This window comes from Siphateles boraxobius, unplaced genomic scaffold, assembly GCF_051911475.1.
Source record: "Siphateles boraxobius isolate OS27281-9 unplaced genomic scaffold, OSU_SipBor_1 81, whole genome shotgun sequence".
In the NCBI taxonomy this organism is placed as follows: Eukaryota; Metazoa; Chordata; class Actinopteri; order Cypriniformes; family Leuciscidae; genus Siphateles; species Siphateles boraxobius.
This window is the reverse complement of record NW_027509210.1, coordinates 163,866-185,020: the sequence shown is the minus strand read 5'-3', so window position 1 is coordinate 185,020 and position 21,155 is coordinate 163,866. Positions and strand designations below refer to the sequence as shown.

At 37.5% G+C, this 21,155-nt stretch overlaps 2 protein-coding genes across 2 annotated transcripts; both read left to right on the top strand.

Moving 5' to 3' along the window:
- Positions 1 to 317: 317 nt before the first annotated feature.
- LOC143730765 (uncharacterized) lies at positions 318 to 5,130 on the top strand. The gene is made up of 5 exons (XM_077221350.1): positions 318 to 883; positions 1,553 to 1,708; positions 3,353 to 3,564; positions 3,797 to 4,110; positions 4,222 to 5,130. Exons 1-5 carry the CDS (start codon positions 702 to 704, stop codon positions 4,441 to 4,443), a joined length of 1,086 nt encoding a protein of 361 aa, XP_077077465.1. The 5' UTR covers positions 318 to 701; the 3' UTR covers positions 4,444 to 5,130.
- Positions 5,131 to 13,978: 8,848 nt separating this feature from the next.
- On the top strand, positions 13,979 to 20,667 carry LOC143730819 (uncharacterized). Its single transcript, XM_077221369.1, has 12 exons — positions 13,979 to 14,216; positions 14,421 to 14,509; positions 16,188 to 16,214; positions 16,361 to 16,440; positions 17,308 to 17,522; positions 17,613 to 17,651; positions 17,746 to 17,781; positions 17,923 to 18,000; positions 18,178 to 18,246; positions 20,128 to 20,193; positions 20,275 to 20,331; positions 20,578 to 20,667. Exons 1-12 carry the CDS (start codon positions 14,049 to 14,051, stop codon positions 20,665 to 20,667), a joined length of 1,014 nt encoding a protein of 337 aa, XP_077077484.1. The 5' UTR covers positions 13,979 to 14,048.
- The last annotated feature ends 488 nt before the right edge of the window (positions 20,668 to 21,155 follow it).

Genomic DNA, 21,155 nt, shown 5'->3' with positions numbered 1-21,155 from the left:
TCTCTCCGCTCTGGAAATATTACCACTCCAATCACATACTCTGGTGTGAAACAGTGTTCTTTTTCTTGTCTGAGAGTTGATTGATAGCTTTTAGATGCGTTATTGGAAGCTTCACCCTCTGGTTACATAGCACCAAGAACATGTTTTTATTTTTTTAGACAAAATCGCACAACCTTTTCCAACCTTTTAAGTAAACAGTGAAACAAACTATCACATTGTAATTCAAAAAAGTAAAAATGTCAAATTTAAGCAGTATTTACATATTTTGGTAATATCACCCTGTAATTGTATCCCTCAGGAGTGTCTTGATTGCTACACTGGACTGTATTTTATTGATCTGATGTTTTTTCTTTTCTTTTTTCTCTCTTTTCAGCGAAGAACCACATGTTCTTCAGGAGGTGCTGAGTGCCATCTCTGAGAGCCTGCAGTCATTAGGTGCAGAGCTGAGACAGGCTGCTGTAGATACACACTGTGATAACTTTTTCTTTAGACTGGAAAGCATTGTCCATGTTTTGTCCAGATTTGTTGTGTACAGACCACTGCGACATGAAGAGGAGATATTTTCACTATTAAATGTTGCATTGCATGAGCTACATATCTTTTCTTTGCCAGTCCAAACCTGTGAAAGGTTTTTCTTTCTCAGTGAAGAGCAACTGAAATATTTACTTGACGAACATTTCACAGTTAAAGAAATTGCTGCAATGTATTCTCTAAGTCAACGAACAATCCGGAACAGAATGACCCAGTATCAGTTATCTGTGAGGCAGACTTACAGTGATATCACTGTTGAAGACTTAAAAAGAAATGTAATAGAATTTATTGCCAGTTGTCCTAATACAGGACAAAAGATGGTCATGGGACATCTTAAAGCAAGAGGTATAAGGTACGTTTCAAACGTGAGTATGTTTCAAAAAGAGTGTTACTTCTTAACCATAGAGACATGGTTTATATTCCTCATCAAACTTCTAGCATGTCATGTTACTTCTAGCTTGTATTCGCTGACTCTCAGCTGATCTGCGTCTACATAGGAGTACGGTTCCTATCATGGTATCTCTATATAGACCATTCAGTATTATTCAGTAGCTTAGTGTGTTGCTCAGGAGCTAATTAGCCTCTTCCATACCCAGCTCCAGGCACCTCTCTTTGAAAGTAGGACTTCGCCTTCTGATATTCAAATCTGATTAATTTCTATTGCCAATAGAAACATTAATGACATCTGCTATACATTTGGTTCTGTTCTGTTTACCCTTGTAGCAGGGATCTTCAACCCTGCTCCTGGAGAGCTACTGTCCTGCAGACTTCAGTCCCAACCCTGTAATTATCAAGCAACCCTGAACACATCTTTAGCCCCTTCTGGTGTGTTTGATTAGGGTTGGAGCTAAAATCTGCAGGACGGTAACTCTCCAGGAGCAGGCAAACAGACTAGTTGTTGTCATACAATACATCAATTTAGGAAACAAGGTTGTCTTTTACTGACATTGATATGCATAGCAACATATTTTGACTAAGGAGGAGAAACTTTTGCATGTCATTATAACAGTTCTGTTTCTAGGGTACAACAACGAAGAGTTCGGGACGTTATGAGAGCCATTGATCCGGTTGGAACTATGTTACGTGGACTGGAACTGAATATTGTTCCAAGACGCCCTTATTCAGTTCCAGCACCTCTCTCCCTGTGGCATATTGATGGCAACCATAAACTCATCCGGTAAGACTTTTAAAAGAAGGTACCGTTTAATGTTTTATCATTATTTATTTTTTTTGTAATTAGTAACATTATTAGTAGGTAGTATTTTTTCTGGACAACAAATTTTTTTTTGTTGTATTTTTAAGTTTTTATTTTTTCGATTATTCGTCTAATGCGGGAAAAAAATAGACAACTGTAAATACATAGCTGAGTGCTGAAGTTACTACGTCACTCTGTAGGTCAAAACGCAGAAGTGAGTTAGCATTTTAGCACTCCTGGTTCCCTCGCTCTAAAGTCTATGGGATTCTTGAATGGGTTTTTGCTAAATCGCCTGAAATAAGGTCTGTGGTTAACAAAGCTTCTAAATATTTTCACATTTTGATCTATGACATTGAACACACAGTTATAACCTGCTTGTGGTTTTTTAAACTGTATTGTGTCTGCTTGTGTTTTTAAAAAACTTTATATAGGCTTCAAAATGTATAAATTTTGGATGAACTTGTAAAGATTATCTTGATAGACAAAATGTGTAAGGGTCACAACTCTTTGTTAAACACAGATCTTATTTTTTGCGATTTTCCAAAAGTCTATGGGGAAAATGCATAGTTTTTCGATCGAGGGAATCCATGCGCCGCTAGCTTCCGAGTTGTCCTACAAAGTGACGTCATCACTTCGGCACTCTAGAGGGAATGCATTGACGTCACTTTACCGCCGGAACAACCCCTCTCAGCCTGACTGAGTGGCAAAAGATCTGCTGCGTGACTGGATTTAATAGGAGAAACTGCGAAAATGCGACTAAAACGAACAATTTGATCAATTTAAACTAAATGTTGGACTCAAGTGTTCCTTACAACTTACTAAAGTTCCAGTGATCCATGGATATTGACATGCAGCCAGGAATCGTGTTGCCTGACATTTTGGTTAGCCTGATTTCGACACCGGGGAGATAAAAGCAATATAGACCTAAACATAAAGCAAATTTGCCCGTGAACTCTTTATATAAATACAATATAGGTAGGTCTAAATCCGGGTGATCACTTATATCAGTGTTATATATAGCATCATATCCTCCAGCCCTTAAACTTTATATATATTTTTTTTGGTCCGTGTTTATTAAAAAACATCCAATAATGCAGAATATGCAATGATAAATATTTAATTGATGAGTTGTTAATATATATAACAATACAAAATATATGGGTATGGTTTTACACCTAAATTCAGCATATTGACACAAAATGATAACTGTAAATCCACCTTTCGCTGACTGGAGTCCAGTTGTTTCTGTGAATTGCAGCGATCCATTTGCTCCTCTTTCTATAGCAGTCTGTAAAAATATACCTCTGATTCTTTGTCAAATCTAGTTGTACAGTCAATCGCAAAGCTCTTTCGCACTTTATATGTGTTGTGTTTGTTTTTCGCGGCATTCACGGCTCATTCAGTCTTTTTGCCACTCACTGTGAGTAACTGCAGGCACTCCGGCGACGGTGACGTCACGCGCATACCCTCTATTTGCAAATACACAATATAAAATTTAAAAAGTTGATTTATCATTTGAGGCATTACAATAATCAGCCATCATATCTATACCATCACATTGTCAACTGTTCCTGTTAAATAATTTATTTCTAATTATATATTCTCTCTTCCTCCCTCTTTTCACAGTTGGAGAATAGTTGTCCATGGGGGCATTGATGGCTTTAGCCGTAAAATTATGTTCCTGAAAGCCAGTAATAACAACAGGGCCTCTACTGTACTGCAATGTTTCTTGGAAGCTGTGCATGTTCATGGTCTGCCTCAGCGTGTCCGTAGTGACCATGGTGGGGAAAATGTAGATGTGGCAAGGTTCATGCTAGAACATCCTGATCGAGGACCTGGTAGGTGCAGTAAGTCAAGAGTATAAAATACATATATATATATATATATATATATATAAATTCTACACAGGTGTTCATTATTGTATCACATTTAGAAAAGGATTGGCTGTCATCTGTCCCTAGTTAGATTATCAGTGAATATTTCCATTGATTGCAGTTGTTTTTGTTGAATTATTGAATTATTGATGTTTCTGTTAAATTAAGATTATTAAATGTGTACATTCTCTGTCAGAGCGCAAGAGCTACATCACGTGCAAGAGTGTCCATAATCAACGCATAGAGAGGCTATGGCGAGATTTATGGTGCACAGTCATCCATATTTACTATGCGGCCTTCCGGCACCTGGAGGACATTGGAGCTCTTGACCCGAACAGTGATGTTCATATCACATGCCTACACTTTGTGATGATTCCAAGACTGAACTGGCATCTGAAGTTCTTTTCTGACACCTGGGCCCGACATCCCCTCTCTTCGGAGGGCTACAAGTCTCCCCAGCAGCTGTGGGTGGCTGGACTACTTGTTGCACCACAACAGCTCCCTGAAGAGGTATAAACAGTTCCAGATTTACTTCAATGTTGAACTCTTGACCAATGTTTATATTTACAAATCTTATTACAAATTATTAACGTACCTTACTATTATTTATTTTTCGTATAGGTTGAAATGTCTGACTGGGGTATTGATTGGGATGGACCAGTTCCTGTTGAAGATCCGCGGCAACAAACTGACATTCCAATGACGCAACCAGCACTTCGAGAGATGCTGGAGGCCCAACTCCAGGGTAGCATTGACCCTATCAAACACAGTGACTTGTTTGGTGTGGATATTTACCAGGAGGCACTGATGGTTGCTCAAAGTGTTTTGAACAACATTCAGTAGTGAACAATCACTAAAATGGATCTGAACCTCATTGTCCTACCATTCATTTAACTCCTTTAGGTTCGGAGGATGTGGATTCCAAACTAGCCATATGTATATATATATACTAGCCTTTTACTTTTTTTTAATTTTTCTTTTTTTTATCAGTTTTTGTTATTTTCACCTTTTTTTAGACAGGACAGTACAGAATGGACAAAAAGCTAAGTGGGAGCCTAATTAGAGGGGGATGTGATCGAGAAAGGTCCACAAGCCGGAACTCGGGACACCAGAAGCGCAACAGTGTCCTGTGTCAGTGTGCTACCCATAAGGCTATCTGCACCAATTGTTTTTCTACTTTGCACACTTGCAGATCAGACATGTCAAATGGAAGTTTGTATCTACGGATGTGTTTTTGAAATTGTTTGCTCATTTGCAATTGGTCTTTAACAGACATTTTGAAGTTTCTGTCTATGTCTCTGTCTATCTACTATTTCCAATCTACTGGCATGGCTACCACCCAGAATACCCAACCAAATAGCAACTATTCAGAATACCAAAGCAATTGCAAAGCAATACTCTAGCAACCACCCCAGGTACCCTAGAAACCACATAACATCTTATAGCATTAAGAACAATAAAAAAATAAAAAAACGATTTACCTTTCTATTGAACATTCTATATTTTAACTTAAAAATTTGTCTGGATGAACAATAATCAAACACTCAATCGTGATGATGTAAATGTATTAAAACTATTACTTGGCAACCCAGTACACTTGAGTATGTACATATAGACAAGCAGATTTACCCATAGTATTAACGTGATTGCGATAGACACTTTTTCCTATCGCTTCTATAGGAAAGTAAAGCAAAAATGCTTAACCATAACCGAGTCTAATATTACAGTAAGTGAGTGCTTTGTGTTCACAATCTGCTAATGTGCTGCTAATATATTAATTCAAAAGAAACTTCTGAATTTATTTACAATTTATCCCATTTTTTTCCAATCCACCATATTGACAAAATTGCTCCAATAGGAAATTAAATAAGGTTTAGTGCCAATATCTCTGAAAGATTGCACGATTAGACAGTGCTCGAATTGAGGGGGGGCTGGGGGGATCCGGGACCCCCCATAAGATGTAAAAAATAGAATTAGGGGGTTCCCTCAGATATTTTTATTTTAGTAAAAAATAATAATAACAAATCTGATTAAATGCATGCAATGGGTACGGTAAATTTCGTGAATTGATTTTTTACAATAATTTGTTTTAAGTTGGCTAGTTGCCATGTCTCTTTAAAATGTAGGCCTAAACGCCCCGCCCCACATCTAAAGAGTAATTTTAACTTAAAAAATGGAGAAAAATAAACCTCCACTCGAGGTCGGGAAGAGAAAGCTTCTTACCGACTTTTTTGAGGGGTAATTGTCTCTCTCTATGTATCTTTCTACTTTATATCTACCCACACCATATCGGGGCTTTTGTATTCCTTGCGTAAATTGGAAACATTTAGGCTTCAGTTACTATTTTTTTTTTTTTCATTATTAATAGTCCTGGTTCTATGGGAGTGCTAGAGATCTCGATGGATAACAGCGTTTTAGTAAAGGGAGCGATCGTTGTGTGCTGTCTATGCTTTCTAATTTCCATTCAGAATTTGTATAAAACTTGTTTTTCATGCTGCCAGGACCAAATGCCCACGTAAACACAAAGTTTTAGGAATTACATATGCATGCGGGATTCACTCTTGAAATAGCAATAATTGACATTGATTGCCATGGCATTGTTTGTTTCTGAATAAAGCAGCCCTTTTCAGTGGTTGAATAGCCTAGTTGCTGACTTGCTCACTCATAACAGTGCTTTCCCGCCACCCCTACTGGACGTAAATGTAAAAATCGCATGTGCTGAAATAGTTGAAAAATCCCCACCAACACACAGACTGACAGCCTGTTTTGTCACAATCTATATGTTTAATATCTAATAAACAAGTTACATCTATTTAATCAAGTCTTTTGGAACAAACATTATTATCACAGTCATCACAGTGTCACATAATCCACATTAATCATCCAGTTGTTTTTAGGGTAAAAACTACATTGGTAAATAAAGCTAGAATCATTCTGTTGGATGTACACTACTGTTCAAATGTTCAAGAGTCTCTTCTGCTCACCCAACCTGCATTGATTTGATGCAAAATACCGTAAAAACAGTAATTTTAACCATCGTTTCTCCAGTCTTCATCACATGATCCTTCAGATCTGAAATGTATTTTTTTTAAATGTAGGGAAATAAATTAATACTTTTATTCAGTATGGTTGCATTAAATTGATCAAAAGTGACAGTAAAGACATTTATAATGTAACAAAAGATTCTATTTCAAATAGAAACTGTTCTTTTGAACTTTCTATTGATCAAGTAATCCTGAAAAATAAAATAAATGTTTATTACATAAATGTTTGTTGATCATCAGATCATCATATTAGAGTGATTTCAGACGGATCATGTGACACTGAAGACTGGAGTAATGATGCTGAAAATTCAGCGTTGATCACGCATTTTACTATATATTAACAAAGAAAACAATATTTCACAATATTACTGTTTTTTTTTTTATCAAATCAATGTAGCTTTCACCAGAAGATACTTTTAAAAACATTTAAAAATTGTATAGATCTCAACTTCTGATAGTGTATATTTCATTTCATTATGTGTATTTATTTAAAAAAAAAAATTTAAACCAAAACATGACATTGTCTAGTGTGCAGGTAAAGAGGACCTCCAAGGCAAGCACAGTCCATTCCAGTTTAGCAGAGGGCAGTGGCAGGAGCTCAGCACAGGTTAGCAGCGACAAGATCTCAGAAGAGGACAAATGCAGTGATAACAGCTTTATATGGGTCTACCACCAACAGCAGCTCAGCACAGATCAACGAAAGCAAAGAGCAGGTCACCAACAGCTCTGAACGGCTCAGCACCAAAACTCAGAGCAAGGAAGTTGATAACTGGAGAAATCAGTTAGAAATAAGCCCCGTTCACACTACACGCGACCAAGCGACGCGATACCATTCATTTCAATGGGGAGCTGGCGATTTCCGGCGACACGCGCGACAGCGACCGTTGGCGACCGGATGGGGCGTGTCTGGCGACGCGACAAAGTTGAAATCTGTTTAACTTTATGCAAATGAGGAGCGACTTACGGGAGCGACAACCAATAGGAGCGGAGCGCGTATGATCCTTCTCCACATCATTGGATGTCATTCATAAAGGCAACCAGTAGTGGGAACTCCCACTAGCGACCTCATCGCCAGCCACTGGCGACATACAGCGACAAAGTCGCTTGTAGTGTGAACGGGGCTATATGGAGGAAACAGTACTCCCCGTGGCTGTACATCAATGAAAACAAAATTGGATGTAGGCCTATTGCATGTAGAGATGTTAAACGAATTTGTACAAACAAAAAAGGTGTTCAAGTGGCAGGCGAGTTATCACTGCTTTCGGAGACATTATGAAATAATTATTCCTGTGCCACTGTTAAATCTGACAGTGATACCATTCAGTGAGTCTAGAAGCCATCTGATTATTTTCTGATGTATTTGAGACATTTCAATGTATTTTGAAGTAAGTTGCTTTTACGGGTCTTCAAGAGCATTATATGTAGTGGTATATTTGCCATAGTTGCTGTTTTGGGTCTGCTGCCCTCTAAATCCAGTATTACTTTAAAAGAATATATATATATATATAATTATTAATTTAAAGTAATGCTGGATTTAGAGGGCAGCAGACCCAAAACAGCAACTATGGCAAATATACATAATATAATATATAATTCTTTATTAAGTGTTTTTAATAAATAGTATAGCCTATATTTATGCTTATTATGATAAAAATATATTGTATATTTTGTGTAAAGTGTATATTGCAAGACTAAACCTACATCCATCCAAGTGACCATAATAAAGGACCATTTTCATTAAAAAAAACGCGGACTAAAAAATGTTTTTTTTTTTTTTTCAAATATATTGAAAGCCTTCCAGTTCTGAAAGAATAAGGACATATTTTTAAAACGAAGACTATTTTAAATAAAATAAGAATAGACTTATTGAGTTTATAGATATGAAACCAAGAAAGAAGCATTTTCTTTTAAATGAAATTCAAAGATCATAGCCGGCCAATCAAAAGAAAAAAAAAAGAAAAAAAGAAGGCAGGGCTTCGCTGTTCAAAAAAACCCCGCGAAACACGAAACTTCACTATTAAGGTGAACGACGTTAGAGACTGTTGGTAAGAAATTTTGTGCCTACTATTCTTGTATTATTTAACAGCTTCTTCAAAATAGCAACGACAGCATGATGGTAATTGCAATATATATATATATATATTTGAGATTATGCATTGATTGTGCCGTGATTATGCATTTTTACCATAAATTACCGACTCAATTATCAATGTGAACATAAAAGAAGAGATGTTTCAAGCATCTGTACGCATAACAATAAGAATTGCTTATTGTGTAACGTGAATGTCAATGTTACAAAGTGTCCAAAACTAACTTGCATATAAAAACTTGGTCGGCAAAGCTTTGGTCGGGTCGGGATACAGTTATTTATAATAAATCTAACGTAAGAACTCAATTTTGGTGTTTACAGTAAAAGAAGAGGCACAGAAGACGATCAGGAGATGTCATCGCCAAATGAAAGGTATGTTGAGAGAATGTCTAATAATGGGCTCGGTATGTTGCACTCTTCCATAGTTTCTGCATAGCTGAGCAAAATAGTAACTTATTAGGCTACTCATTGCGATGTTCCCGTGCTATTTTAATTTTTTTTTTTTTTAAGAGACCTTAGAAATAGTTTGCGGTCGTTACCCCGCCTTTTCTTGTTTAGTTACGTTATTCGTTTTACCCTTTTTTTTTTTTTTAAACATTCACTTCATTGGAATTAAGCTTGGTAAGTGACATTTATTGCTTTCAACCACAGATGAAATCGCTAACATGACTACAGAAGGCTTAAACGAGATTTAATTACTTAGGAAAATCGAATAGCGTTTTTGTTATGACGTATTAAGTAAGTTAGGCCTAGCCCACGTTTTCAAAGTTGAACGTATTAAAAATGTGTGGTTTTCTTCTTTGTGTAATTGGCATTGAGCTCCGTACGTTAACAATGGAGCGGTTAATTGAACTTGGACTCGAATATAAAGAAATGCGGTCGCTGCTAGGCCTAACGTTAACTAGAGTGAAATTGACAGTTTTCACAGATTCGATGGTCAATAACTCGAGCTAAACGTTGTTAAAACACAAATTACACCTATTTACATATAGGCGTCATTTACGGGGGGGACGGGTGGAACATATGTCCCCGCCACTTTTTGCCAGTGTCGATATTGTCCCCCACCACCACTTTTGAAACATCTCGCGGCATGGATGTACCAATACAAATAAAGCATATCCCGTTAACTAGCAGCATTCGTTTGTTAAATAAGAGTCGATCTCAGTAGGGGTAAAACCTTTGCGTGGCAGGGGGAGCTGCCACTCGACCAGTCACAGATATTCGCGCCTGCCACTGCATTATATGCGCATGCCACTTGAACGTACACAATATGTAAGATATGTTTTTAAACCATATGCAGCGCATGCATATCCCCTGAAGCCAACGGGAGCCAGAACGGTACGTACAATAGGTCAATATTCACCATTAACCAAACGCTTTTCGCCTGCCTTACAACTACTGTACCCACTTTTTTTAAAATCCTGAGCACCAGTCTCGTGACATTGGCTTGCACCTGCCTCAAAATCTCTCACTGTTTTAATATACCAGACGAACCCACAGACAGTGCAATGCTGATCTTATTTACCTATTTCTCATCTTATCTTATTTTTTATTCGCTCCTTTTGCCCATAAGGGAGCACGTACGTCTCTTGGCTCCCGCCTGGGTCATACCAGCCACAAGATCTCTCACGTTTACATCTTTCAGACACTCCTAATGATCTACGAGAGCACACAGCACTAGCGTAGCCAGAAAAGCGTCTCTGGGTGTGCATAAGAAAAATTGGGTGTGCCACATTTATTGTCAAATTAATGTGCAAAAAAAACTCGGACCCGGCTTATCACTAACTTTACAGAATAGACTGGGCTGATGTGTAAAACTTGCTTGCCACATAAACATAGGCCTAATACTAGGCCTACAGTATATAAAATATAACTCAGGGTTCAACATTAAGGCTTTACTTGTGCTTTTCCTTCGAACAAGTAAATCAGCCATTCTCTTGTCCAAGTAAAAATGCAGAAATCGGTTTAAACGTATGCTTCATCTTTCATTTTAAATTCTTAGATTTGATCAATACATTCAATTGAAAAAAATAAACACTATGCTGTTACCAATCAAATTAATTAATTTACACTGAAAAATTACAACTGCATTAAATAATGTTACGAGATTGTTTTAAATATTTTTTGAAGATACAAAAAAGATATTGGAAAGAATTATAGCCTACTTTTAAACACGAAACTAAACCACCAGTAGGGGGCGGCAGGTGACTGTCTTAATGAGTGAGTTATTCGGTCATTTATTCAAATGATTCGTTCAAACGGCTGAATCGTTAAGGAATGAGGTAGTTGTTTAATGGGTCATTGAATCTTTGACTCAATCGATTCATTCAAAGCGCGGAATCATTCATTAATGCAGTTATGTGTTCCGGTGAGCTGCGCTGTGGTTCTTGGGATGTTTGTTTGGAACTATTTTCGCTGCTCAAATAGAAAAACAGTCAATATTGTTTCTAAAATGTAAGTGACTTGATATTGATTACTTGTTTATTGAACTGTCATATGAAATCAGTGTCATATTTTCAATCGTGATGGTATTCAGCAGTCGTGGTGCTTAACTGTATCATATCATATATTATAAATATGAAAACTCCACATTAATTTTTTAACCGCTCTATGTTCATTAAGTTTCTTTGTGTGAACTGCGCTCATTGTTTCTATTTCTCCTCATGAGGCGCGAGACTCAACAGCACAACCGTATTACCAGTCTGCGGCTGTTTGCGGATTGGTTGGCAGTGCGAATGTCGGCAGATATTTTTTTAACGATAATAATTAAAAAATTAAAATACATTTTAAATGTACAAATATTTTAGGTAAACAACAATAGTCCAAGTTTAGGAAACGTTTTTATTAAAACTTTAAAAGAGAATTCTGCATCTATTTTAGGTGTGCCAGCTGCAACTGTGGGTGGCACCGGCATACCCTGGCACACCCGTGGCTACGCCAGTGGCACACAGACAGTGCAATACAGATCTTATTTACCTATTTCTCATCTGATCTTATGTGTTATTCGCTCTTTTTATCCGTATGGGAGTGCGCTTGTGGCTCTATTAAGCGTCGCGCCAGCCAGTAAGCATCGCACCTGCCACACGATCTCTCACTGTTTACACCTACCAGACACTCCTAATGATACACGAGAGCACACAGACAGTGCAATACTGATCTTATTTACCTATTTCTCATCTTATCTTATATTTTATTCGCTCTTTTTATCCGTATGGGGGTGCTCGTGGCTCTATTAGGCGTCGCGCCATCAGCCAGACCTGCCACACGATCTCTCACTGTTTACACCTACCAGACACTCCTAATGATACACGAGAGCACACAGACAGTGCAATATCGATCTTATTTACCTATTTCTCATCTTATCTTATATTTTATTAGCTCTTTTTATCCGTATATGGGAGTGCGCTCGTGGCTCTATTAAGCGTCGCGCCAGCACTAACTCATCGAGTTGAGTAAAGTTGGTAATAAATTCACAGATTCGAACTTCCCGGGTCAATTACTCCTCAGCTAAACGTTGTTACACAAATGACACCTCTTTTTAATCGTAGATACGATACGATCTTCGCCCGTGACGTCACGACGCGGTTACATGCGCTCTGGTTGGCAGAAAAGTAATGGCCGTTTGCCGCACAGCATTATAAAGACATAAGTTAACCCAAAGATTGGGTACTGTACTGTACTGTGTATCATCTGTGTACATACCCTTATACATTAAGGGCAAATTATTGTATTTTCTTTGATACATTTTTACGTAGGCTATATGTTAACCAATGTTATATATCAGAGATAAGATCATTTTGATTCAAAATATAGCCCATGGACAAATTGCACCTCTATTTTACTCTAGTTGTAACACATTCACCAGTTAAATCCTTAGTTAAAACAAGTAATAATCGTAATTATGACTTATAGGCATCTAAAGATTTGTACGCCTTCATCGACTCTCTGGTAAACATAGATGGCCTGTCGATGAGATACAGGTTGATGTCGCCGAATGTCAAATCTGGCCATGTGTCTGGGCTTTTGCTCCAATCCTCACTCAGGTGATATGGATCAGGCAGAGAACATGAACCCTGGTTATATAAAAGCTTAACCTTATATCTCCTTTTAGCTTCTTCGTACAAAGAATTATCATATGCTGACAAAACACAGGTAGACTGCTGCATATGTTTTGGTTCTTTCTGCCAACCAGTTCGCGCCCACGCCAATATCGATTCGTGACATCACTTTTGACTCCGGCGAACATCGCTATACCAGTGCGGATTAGAAGCCAGAATCTTCGACACGCTTGGCCAAGATTCTGCCACTGGACCATTAGAGTAGGCTACGTAACATAGGCAGATCTATTATTCACGTAAAAATTCACGATAACAACATAGGCTATATTAGATCTCACTGTACGACCAATTAAACCCAAAGTTCCTTCACATTTTTGGTCGGACATCATCACATTTTTGTATAAAAATTTTTTTTATTTACATCAGTAAGCTACAGGACATCATCTTTCAAAACATGACCTGCGCGAAACAGAAAAAATAATGAATGAACTCTAGAGCTCTGCCCTCATCACTGGCGCTGTTGAACTGATGCTGGTACATAGAGTCACTGTTCTGGGAACTCCTTCATTGAAAAACCATATTTAATAGTTGTAATAACATTACAGACTGGTATACTCAGTATATGTCTTATCAGTATGTATTATTTCTGGATTCTTTTACAGTGAACGTTTACAGCATGTTGCGTCAATGCTTGCAAGGGTGTCAAGTCTTTTAAATGACCAATCCTTATTGGATAATTCGACGACTACTACCCCTCCCTCCACACCAAACGTCCTCCCTCCTAATTCTGCTCCTACTAACCCGATGCTCACGAGCCCACTCACACCAGCGAGCAGCACTCCAGCCATTGCACACACTCTTCCCCATCCCCCCATGCTTGCTCCTTCTTTACTTTCGAATCAGTCCCATTCACTTCCACCTTTTTATCCTACAACCCATGCTCCCTTTGTACCGGCTCCTCAAACGTCTACAACAACCACACTCTCAAGGCTTTTCCAAAGTCCATATCCTCGAAGAAGAGAAAGACTACGCGGTCTTTTTAACAAGCCAGTGTGTGGGCCATGGGAGCATGTTTTCTTCGGTTGTGCACTAAGATCTACAGATGCAGTTCCAACAGCGGAGGACACCCTGATCCTACAAAGAAATGGACTTGGCAGGAAAGTTATAAAATTTCCAGTGAATGGTTCTGCAGCAGATGTAAAAGTTAAAATTGAAGAAGCTTTTACAGCCTTCCGTGCTGTCGGTGGGTTTAAGATAATGAGGTGCTGCAGAAGCAGGAAACTAATTGACTTGCCAGTCCCATTAGGAGGCTACACAGTGTCATATTTAAAAGAAGATAGTGGACTAAACAGAGCTGTCGCCTATGTTGTGCCTCTTCAAAGTGACCTCATCTTGACGGCTGAGGAGGAGGACCTCAGTCAGAAAGTAAGATATATATAAAATATATGTTGTGCTTTTGTTATTGATAAATGTAGTCACATAAAAGCATTAATTCCTTTGCAGGGGACTATGGAAAAGGGTCATTAATCATAGTGGGTGGGTCAGATTCTAGGACATGCCTTACTGTGCACTTCTAACAGACGTGTGTAGTTGTGAACCAACCATTAACACATTCATTACTGGTTGTAGGATGAGGGTTTTGGAAAAGAGCAGTGCAGGAGGTGTGGACAAGAGGTCGCCATTCACCTACTGGTCCAACATCTAACACAACATGAAAGGTCAGTCCCTAATCACTAGATATTGTCAAAATGCTGTTTGATAAAATGCATACAATTATGTTAAGTACATCAGGGACAGGCAACATTGGCCCCAGAGTGCAGAGTCCAACCCTGAAGAAAAACTGTTGTTGTTGTTGTTGTTGTTGTTGTTGTTGTTGTTGTTGTTGTTGTTGTTGTTGTTGTTGTTGTTGTTGTTGTTGTTGTTGTTGTTGTTGTTGTTGTTGTTGTTGTTGTTGTTGTTGTTGTAGTAGGTGAATAAGCAGATGTAGCTAGAAATGTAGTCTACAATACAAATGCTTTGGTGTACAAACACAGAGGGAATCATGTTGATTATTCAAAATTGTTATAAATTATTTGGAATATTGAAAACTTGTTTTTGGATAATGCAATTACATTAATCATACAGTGTTCAACAAATAGTTTAGACCAGTGGTTCCCAACCTTTTTTTGTCTGAGACCCCCTTTTTCCCAATAAAATATTTTAGGGCCCCCCTTCACATTTAATGATATTATCGCTCTTGTAAGCTTGCAGCAAGGATGACAAAATATGTTGTTTTCAAACAAATGGTATGTTTACTATAACCAGATAGGTTTATGCACAAATAATAGCCTATAATATTGAAAATACAATAACAAAAACATCAGTAGGCCCTTTGTAATTTAAAAACGTAAGCCTAGGAGAAGCCTATATATTGGCCCTATTTGAAATGCAAAACCAAAAATATTCCCACTGGTGTGTAGGTAAAAAAAAGAAAGAATATAGGCTATTACTAAATGACTGCTGTCTGGGGCCTCAATACTTGCACGTTATTTGTGAGGCTTTATCAATGTGAGGCTTTATTTTTTACGTTTTTGGCGCTTTAGCGAGCGATAGTAAACTTGCGTTTATTAACTGAATAATGCGCCTTTCGAAAGAACGTTATAGCCGGAACTACCTCTCTGTGTACGTCTATGACGAGTCACGCTGGTTCTGGGCTACTCCGCAGCGGCAGCGATCCAAACCAGTGTAAAATAGTCCCAATGTAAACACTTATTATAGGTGTACCATAGTGGTTCAGGATAAGACAAAAACACTGATTGATGGATTCATGATGAACTCGCTCATTATATAAATTTTGAACAGGAAAAAGTTAAGGACTTTTGTTTAATGCTCATTGCTCCAAACTTTTCAAAATATGACGCGACCCCCCACAGAGCTCGCTGAGGCCCCCTTGTGGGCCGCGACCCCCCTGTTGGGAACCAATGGTTTAGACCACCTGTCATAAGAGAAAAGTAATATTATGAGTTTGACAAAAACTTGTGTAATAACAAACTGGAAACACTAAATACTCTAGTAGAATTTTTGTGTTTTCATTCCCAAATTTAAGACAGCACATTCAACTTTTCTCAAAAGTAACAAGTAGTACAGAAATGTAAAAAATGATTTTGGTATTCACCAGTACTGTTTGTTTAGGGCATCTGCGGCACAAACCTTACATGTTATCACTACTGAGTGGTAATTAATACAGGACGAACTGATTAATTGATTGTAATATTAAGTTAGCTACATCAAGTTAATCAGATTAATGTATCACAATATTCATAACTTACATAACATAAGTTATAAATAATTATTAATAATTCCCTTTTGAGATAATTTGCTACAGTTATATATAAATATTGTTTTCTTTTGTGTTAGACCCTCACAGTTGGACCATCCTCCATTGTAAGTCTTACAATTATGTACTCTATGTAGCATTACTTATGAGTTTTTACTTACTTTGTAGTTTACTAACATATCATTGTAGCTGTAATTTATAGTGTTTCCTTGTTTATGTCCTTGTGGAAGCATTGTTCTTCTTTTATTTACAGGCATTCAGACAGGACTGCGACGTACAGCATGCGCATGGCGCTAATGCATGAACACATGGTTGCATACAACACTCAAAAGGGTAAGAATACTTCTTTCAAATACAGACTCTCCTAATATTAGTGCATAATGATGCATTTAGGAATTAAGCTTATAATGGATCTTTTTAAAAGTTCACATTGTTATTGCCAATGAAATGTAACTGATTTTTTTAGTAAGGTTAAACATTAATTATTAGTCAATCAAACCCCCTCTCTTTAGTACTCACATGGTTTTAAAGGGAATGACGTCCATGTTTAAAAACATATGTTATTCCTGTACCCCAACTAAAAGTCAGTATTTATAAGTTAAAACATCATAAGCAAGAAATCAAACAGAGCTCTGCACTGCTTATCTAACTGAGATCTTAAGTATGTTAGTGCTAAGTTGACATTTAATGGGCCGTGAACTTGACACCTCTGAACATTTGGAGTTTTAGCAGACAGTGTTAGTTTGTTCTCTGGCAAATTGACCCTTCGCTAAGCCCCGACCTCCCTAGTTACTGTTGCTACGCCTGTCAAGCTTTCATGCCTGCCACTTCTATTACAGTGTGTATGCACCGGTGTCAGACATTCCCAAGGAGATAATTACTAATCTTTGATGAACAGGTAAAATATCTGAGAGAGCCTGACTAAAGGGACTGAAGTATGCATTCAAGGGATATATCCACGACATAATATGCAATCGAGTAGAGAATAATTTCATAAAAATTTAATCCAGTGGTGGTTTTCGGGCGTGGCTAAGCGAAGGGTCAATTATGGCTGTGCCTAGTTTAAGTGTAACAGTGAACTGTGGCTTTACACTATGGTTAATCTTTCAGTGTAGTAATTAAATAGAAAAAACTGTATTAGTATAAATTACAGTGCCCTTTTCTTAATAATGAATTAATGTGGTATTATTTGATTTGCAGCCGATCCAGTAAGAAGTGTTCTGGTCCCTCAAAGCTTGACTGAGGGCCAGTTTAAAACGTTTATCGAGGAAGAATACCCCCAACTGAAGAGCAAGTCATTCGACATGTGTAGAGTCAACAGACACCGTGTAGTAATTCCACTGACCGAGGGGACACCTAGAGCAATACGAAACAGTGGAGTGCTGGGGAGGTCAGCCCTATACCTCCGGCCAAGTGTAAGCTCACTAAGGTTTTGTAAAAACTAAAATGCAATCATCAATTTTTTTAAAATTCTTTTTCATGTATTGTTTTATTACATTTAACAGCAGCCTTTAAACAACAATGAAGGTTACACCATTTCAGTGGTAAGTAACTAATACAACTAATGTATACTAATCAGTCAAAAGACATTCATTATAAAATTTGGGTTGACATTTTTCGTATGTTTACAAATTTAAGGAACCCACTGACTCAGCAACAACAGATGACGAATTGGTGAGGAAAAATATGTATCCATGACTTGAGTTATTATCATGCGTCACTTATATCTCCATTCCTAATTCTTGTTTCTGATCTGGTGTCAATGGGAGTTATTACAGTTGCTAAATCTCTGTTTGTCTGCCTGTTCATGTGTAGGTCATCAATGAAAGTGATGATTCCCCACTAGGTCATCATAATGATGATGATGATTTTGTTGATGTTGATGAGGAAGTGGTAAGAAAATAATTATTATATTTACATAACATAATGACGTAATTATTGATGTAATATTTAATTGTTTTGAAGAAAATGCATATGTCTTGTTTATCTGCTTTTTACCATATAAAGTGCTTGCTACTAACCGGATTATAATGAGGCCGTTATAATTTATACAAATCTGTCAATTAAAAGGTCATCATTAACAGTGATAATTCGTCAGAAAGCCATCATGGCGGTGATGATAATAGCACTTCTGAAATGGTAAGACCATGATTTGTGTTCTTTGCTTTTATCTTTTCATTCTTCTATGTCTGTGTGTGTGTGTGTGTGTGTGTGTGTGTGTGTGTGTGTGTGTGTGTGTGTGTGTGTGTGTGTGTGTGTGTGTGTGTGTGTGTGTGTGTATAATATATATCTGTACTTCATTATTTTATCTTCGTTTTAAGAAAAGAACAAAGATTCATATTACAAATAAACAACATAATATACAAACATAATCAGCGCTTTATTTTTCCCCAGCTACAATAGGTAAGGTTTAATTAGTAGCAGAATTGTTTGTCCTTTGTTGTTGTTTTATTAACATCAATGGGATAGTTCTCCCGAAAAAGAAAATTCAGTCAAACCAGAATGAAGTCTATTCTGTTAAACATAAAAGATATTTGAAGAATGTGGGTAACCGAACGGTTGATGGTTACAAGTGACTTCTATAGTATGAAAAAAGTACTATGGAAGTAAAGGGGGATGTAACTGTTTGGTTATTCTTCAAAACCATCTTTTTTGTTTAGCACAAGAAAGATATTAATATAGGGTTGGAACAAAATGAGGGTGATTTAATTGATGACAAAACAGAATATAAATTTTTGGGTGAACTATCCCTTTAATGGAAAGCTGCAGCATGTTTACTGCTACCCCTTTAAGACTTGCAGGCATCTAAAATCAGACAAACATCCTATTTTTATCCAACTGTATACTTATACAGTACTTAAGACAAACCAAACAGTACTTTGTAAACCTTGTATGTATTTGACAGTGTTGGGTGCTAAAAATAAATTCAGTCCAGTAATAACCTGCTATTTAATGTATGCGCTCTTTGAGTGTAAGCGATCAGAAAAGCACCTATGAGAATAGCACGCTAATGAAAAGTTGAAACTGCAAGCCTTTAAAATGGATTCAAGTAATGAACTTGCATTATTGCAAATAACTACAGTTTACCGTGAGTGTAACTGTACTAGAGGCTGACATTTTTTCGGGAATCCCACGGGTCACGGGATTCCCGTGGGATTCCTGCAGGATGGGAGTCATCTTTGCTATCAATCACGGGATTTGGACGGTACAGGATAAATGGTTAACGGGAGCAGACGGGAGCGGGAATCAACCAATAGCAAAGACGACAAAAAAAGAAAAAAGTAAATGCATCATTTTGTAGTTTCCTTTTAATACGCCTACAATGTAACGCAATTAAAAAATAACTACACGACCCAGCCGTCCCAGAAGCCATCAGTGCTTTTTGTCACGGCTTACCGCCGAAATTCAAAGAGCAGTGATGGAGGGAGCTAACAGCCGCGGAGAAGTCGATGTGGCAAAAAATGATTTACAGCGCAAAGTCAGAAGTAATGACATGTCTATTAAGTTCACAGAACTGGTCGGAAAGTCTGAAATATTAATTAAGTTTATGAGAGTAGAATGTGACGGTGATAGCACAATGTATGCTGGTTGTAAGACATGCTTAGTCTTAGTCAAGTACGCAAGTGATTCAGGGACGAGCGGTCTGAAGAAGCACACTTGCAAGGCAAATTCGGGAAAGAATCAGGCAAGCATCGCTTCGTTCATCAAGCGAAAATTGCCGTATATGGGAGCGGTACAGGAGCGGGAGTCAGTTTAAACAGGAGCGGGATGGGATTGGGAGTCAATTTACCAGGAGCGGGATGGGATGGGATTATTTTTTAAACTTTGGTCTGGGAGTGGGACGGGACAAGATTTCTTTCTATGGGAGTGGGACGGGACAGGAGTCAAAATCCACTCCCGTGTCATCCTCTAAACTGTACCTCTGCGTTAGTATGTGTTGTGAATCAGACCTAATTCTTCACCTTTTAATTTAGTATTTATTACTGTTACATTTCTGTTTGTCTGCCTGTTAATGTGTAGGTCATCAATGAAAGTGAAGTATCCTCACTAAGGCATCATGATGACGATAATGCTGATAATGAAATGGTAAGTAAAACGTTCTTCTGTATTGTTGTAGTTATTACACATGTCATGACAATTACTTTTTTGAATTTGTAATTAATTCAGAAGGTCAGCTTTGAAAACAACCATTCAAATCAAGATCATCAAGTTGGGGCAGAAAGAGTAAGCATTGCATTGTAACCTTGCAGACTTCCTTGAATGACAAAATGCATTTCGCTTCACTCTGTAGGAACTACAATAACATAACTATCTTTCTAAGAATACATAACTTTGCTTGAGCAATGACCGGAGCAAGTTAATTCTATCACACACTGACAAATTATGTTGTTGATGTTGTGTTGTTGCATTTTGTTGTGTACTTTTGTTGCCACCTTATTGTGTATAATAAATTCAATTATTGTTCAACAGGAGAATGTAGTCGAAAGAAGGAGACTGATTGAAGAGCAAGATTCTGAATATGAACAGTCCTTGCTTTTGGACAGAGAAAAGGCAATTTAATTTTTAAACACAGCAGAAATTTGGAAACCTACATATGTAACTATGTTAATGACATGTATCACACAGATAAATAATGAGAGAAGAAGAGAACAGCAAGAGGAGAGACGACTTCAGGCAAGTTCAATTAATCAACAGTGCTTCATTTTTCAACCGTAATTTTCAAATTGCTGAGAAAAAGTGTAAAGAACAATGCATATCGTATGACAGTTCAACAGTTACCTACAAGGACTCAGTTAGTTTCTTATGGCTGTCCCATAATCAAGACCAAAAACCACCAAAAATTATAAGGGTGGTCCATAAAGCAACACCACATTATGCTTCCAATCTAAGAATCTTAGAGCTTTGCCATTCACACTGTTTGCTTTGTTGAATATAATCACTGCTGCAATCAAGTCAATAATGTGAGCAATCAATGCTTGTTGGTCAAGACTTGTAAAAAAAAAAAACATGATAATTGCGAAAACAGATAAAAATAAGATGCTGTTTTG

Bases quoted from the DNA above. Each gene is read 5' to 3' on its own strand.
- LOC143730765 (XM_077221350.1), top strand. From the start codon at position 702: ATGTATTCTCTAAGTCAACGAACAATCCGGAACAGAATGACCCAGTAT. The intron at 1,709-3,352 runs GTAAGACTTTTA...CTCTTTTCACAG, and splicing joins GGCAACCATAAACTCATCCG to TTGGAGAATAGTTGTCCATG. The intron at 4,111-4,221 runs GTATAAACAGTT...TTTTTCGTATAG, and splicing joins CACAACAGCTCCCTGAAGAG to GTTGAAATGTCTGACTGGGG.
- LOC143730819 (XM_077221369.1), top strand. From the start codon at position 14,049: ATGAGGTGCTGCAGAAGCAGGAAACTAATTGACTTGCCAGTCCCATTA. The intron at 18,247-20,127 runs GTAAGACCATGA...GTTAATGTGTAG, and splicing joins ATAATAGCACTTCTGAAATG to GTCATCAATGAAAGTGAAGT. The intron at 20,332-20,577 runs GTAAGCATTGCA...ATTGTTCAACAG, and splicing joins ATCAAGTTGGGGCAGAAAGA to GAGAATGTAGTCGAAAGAAG.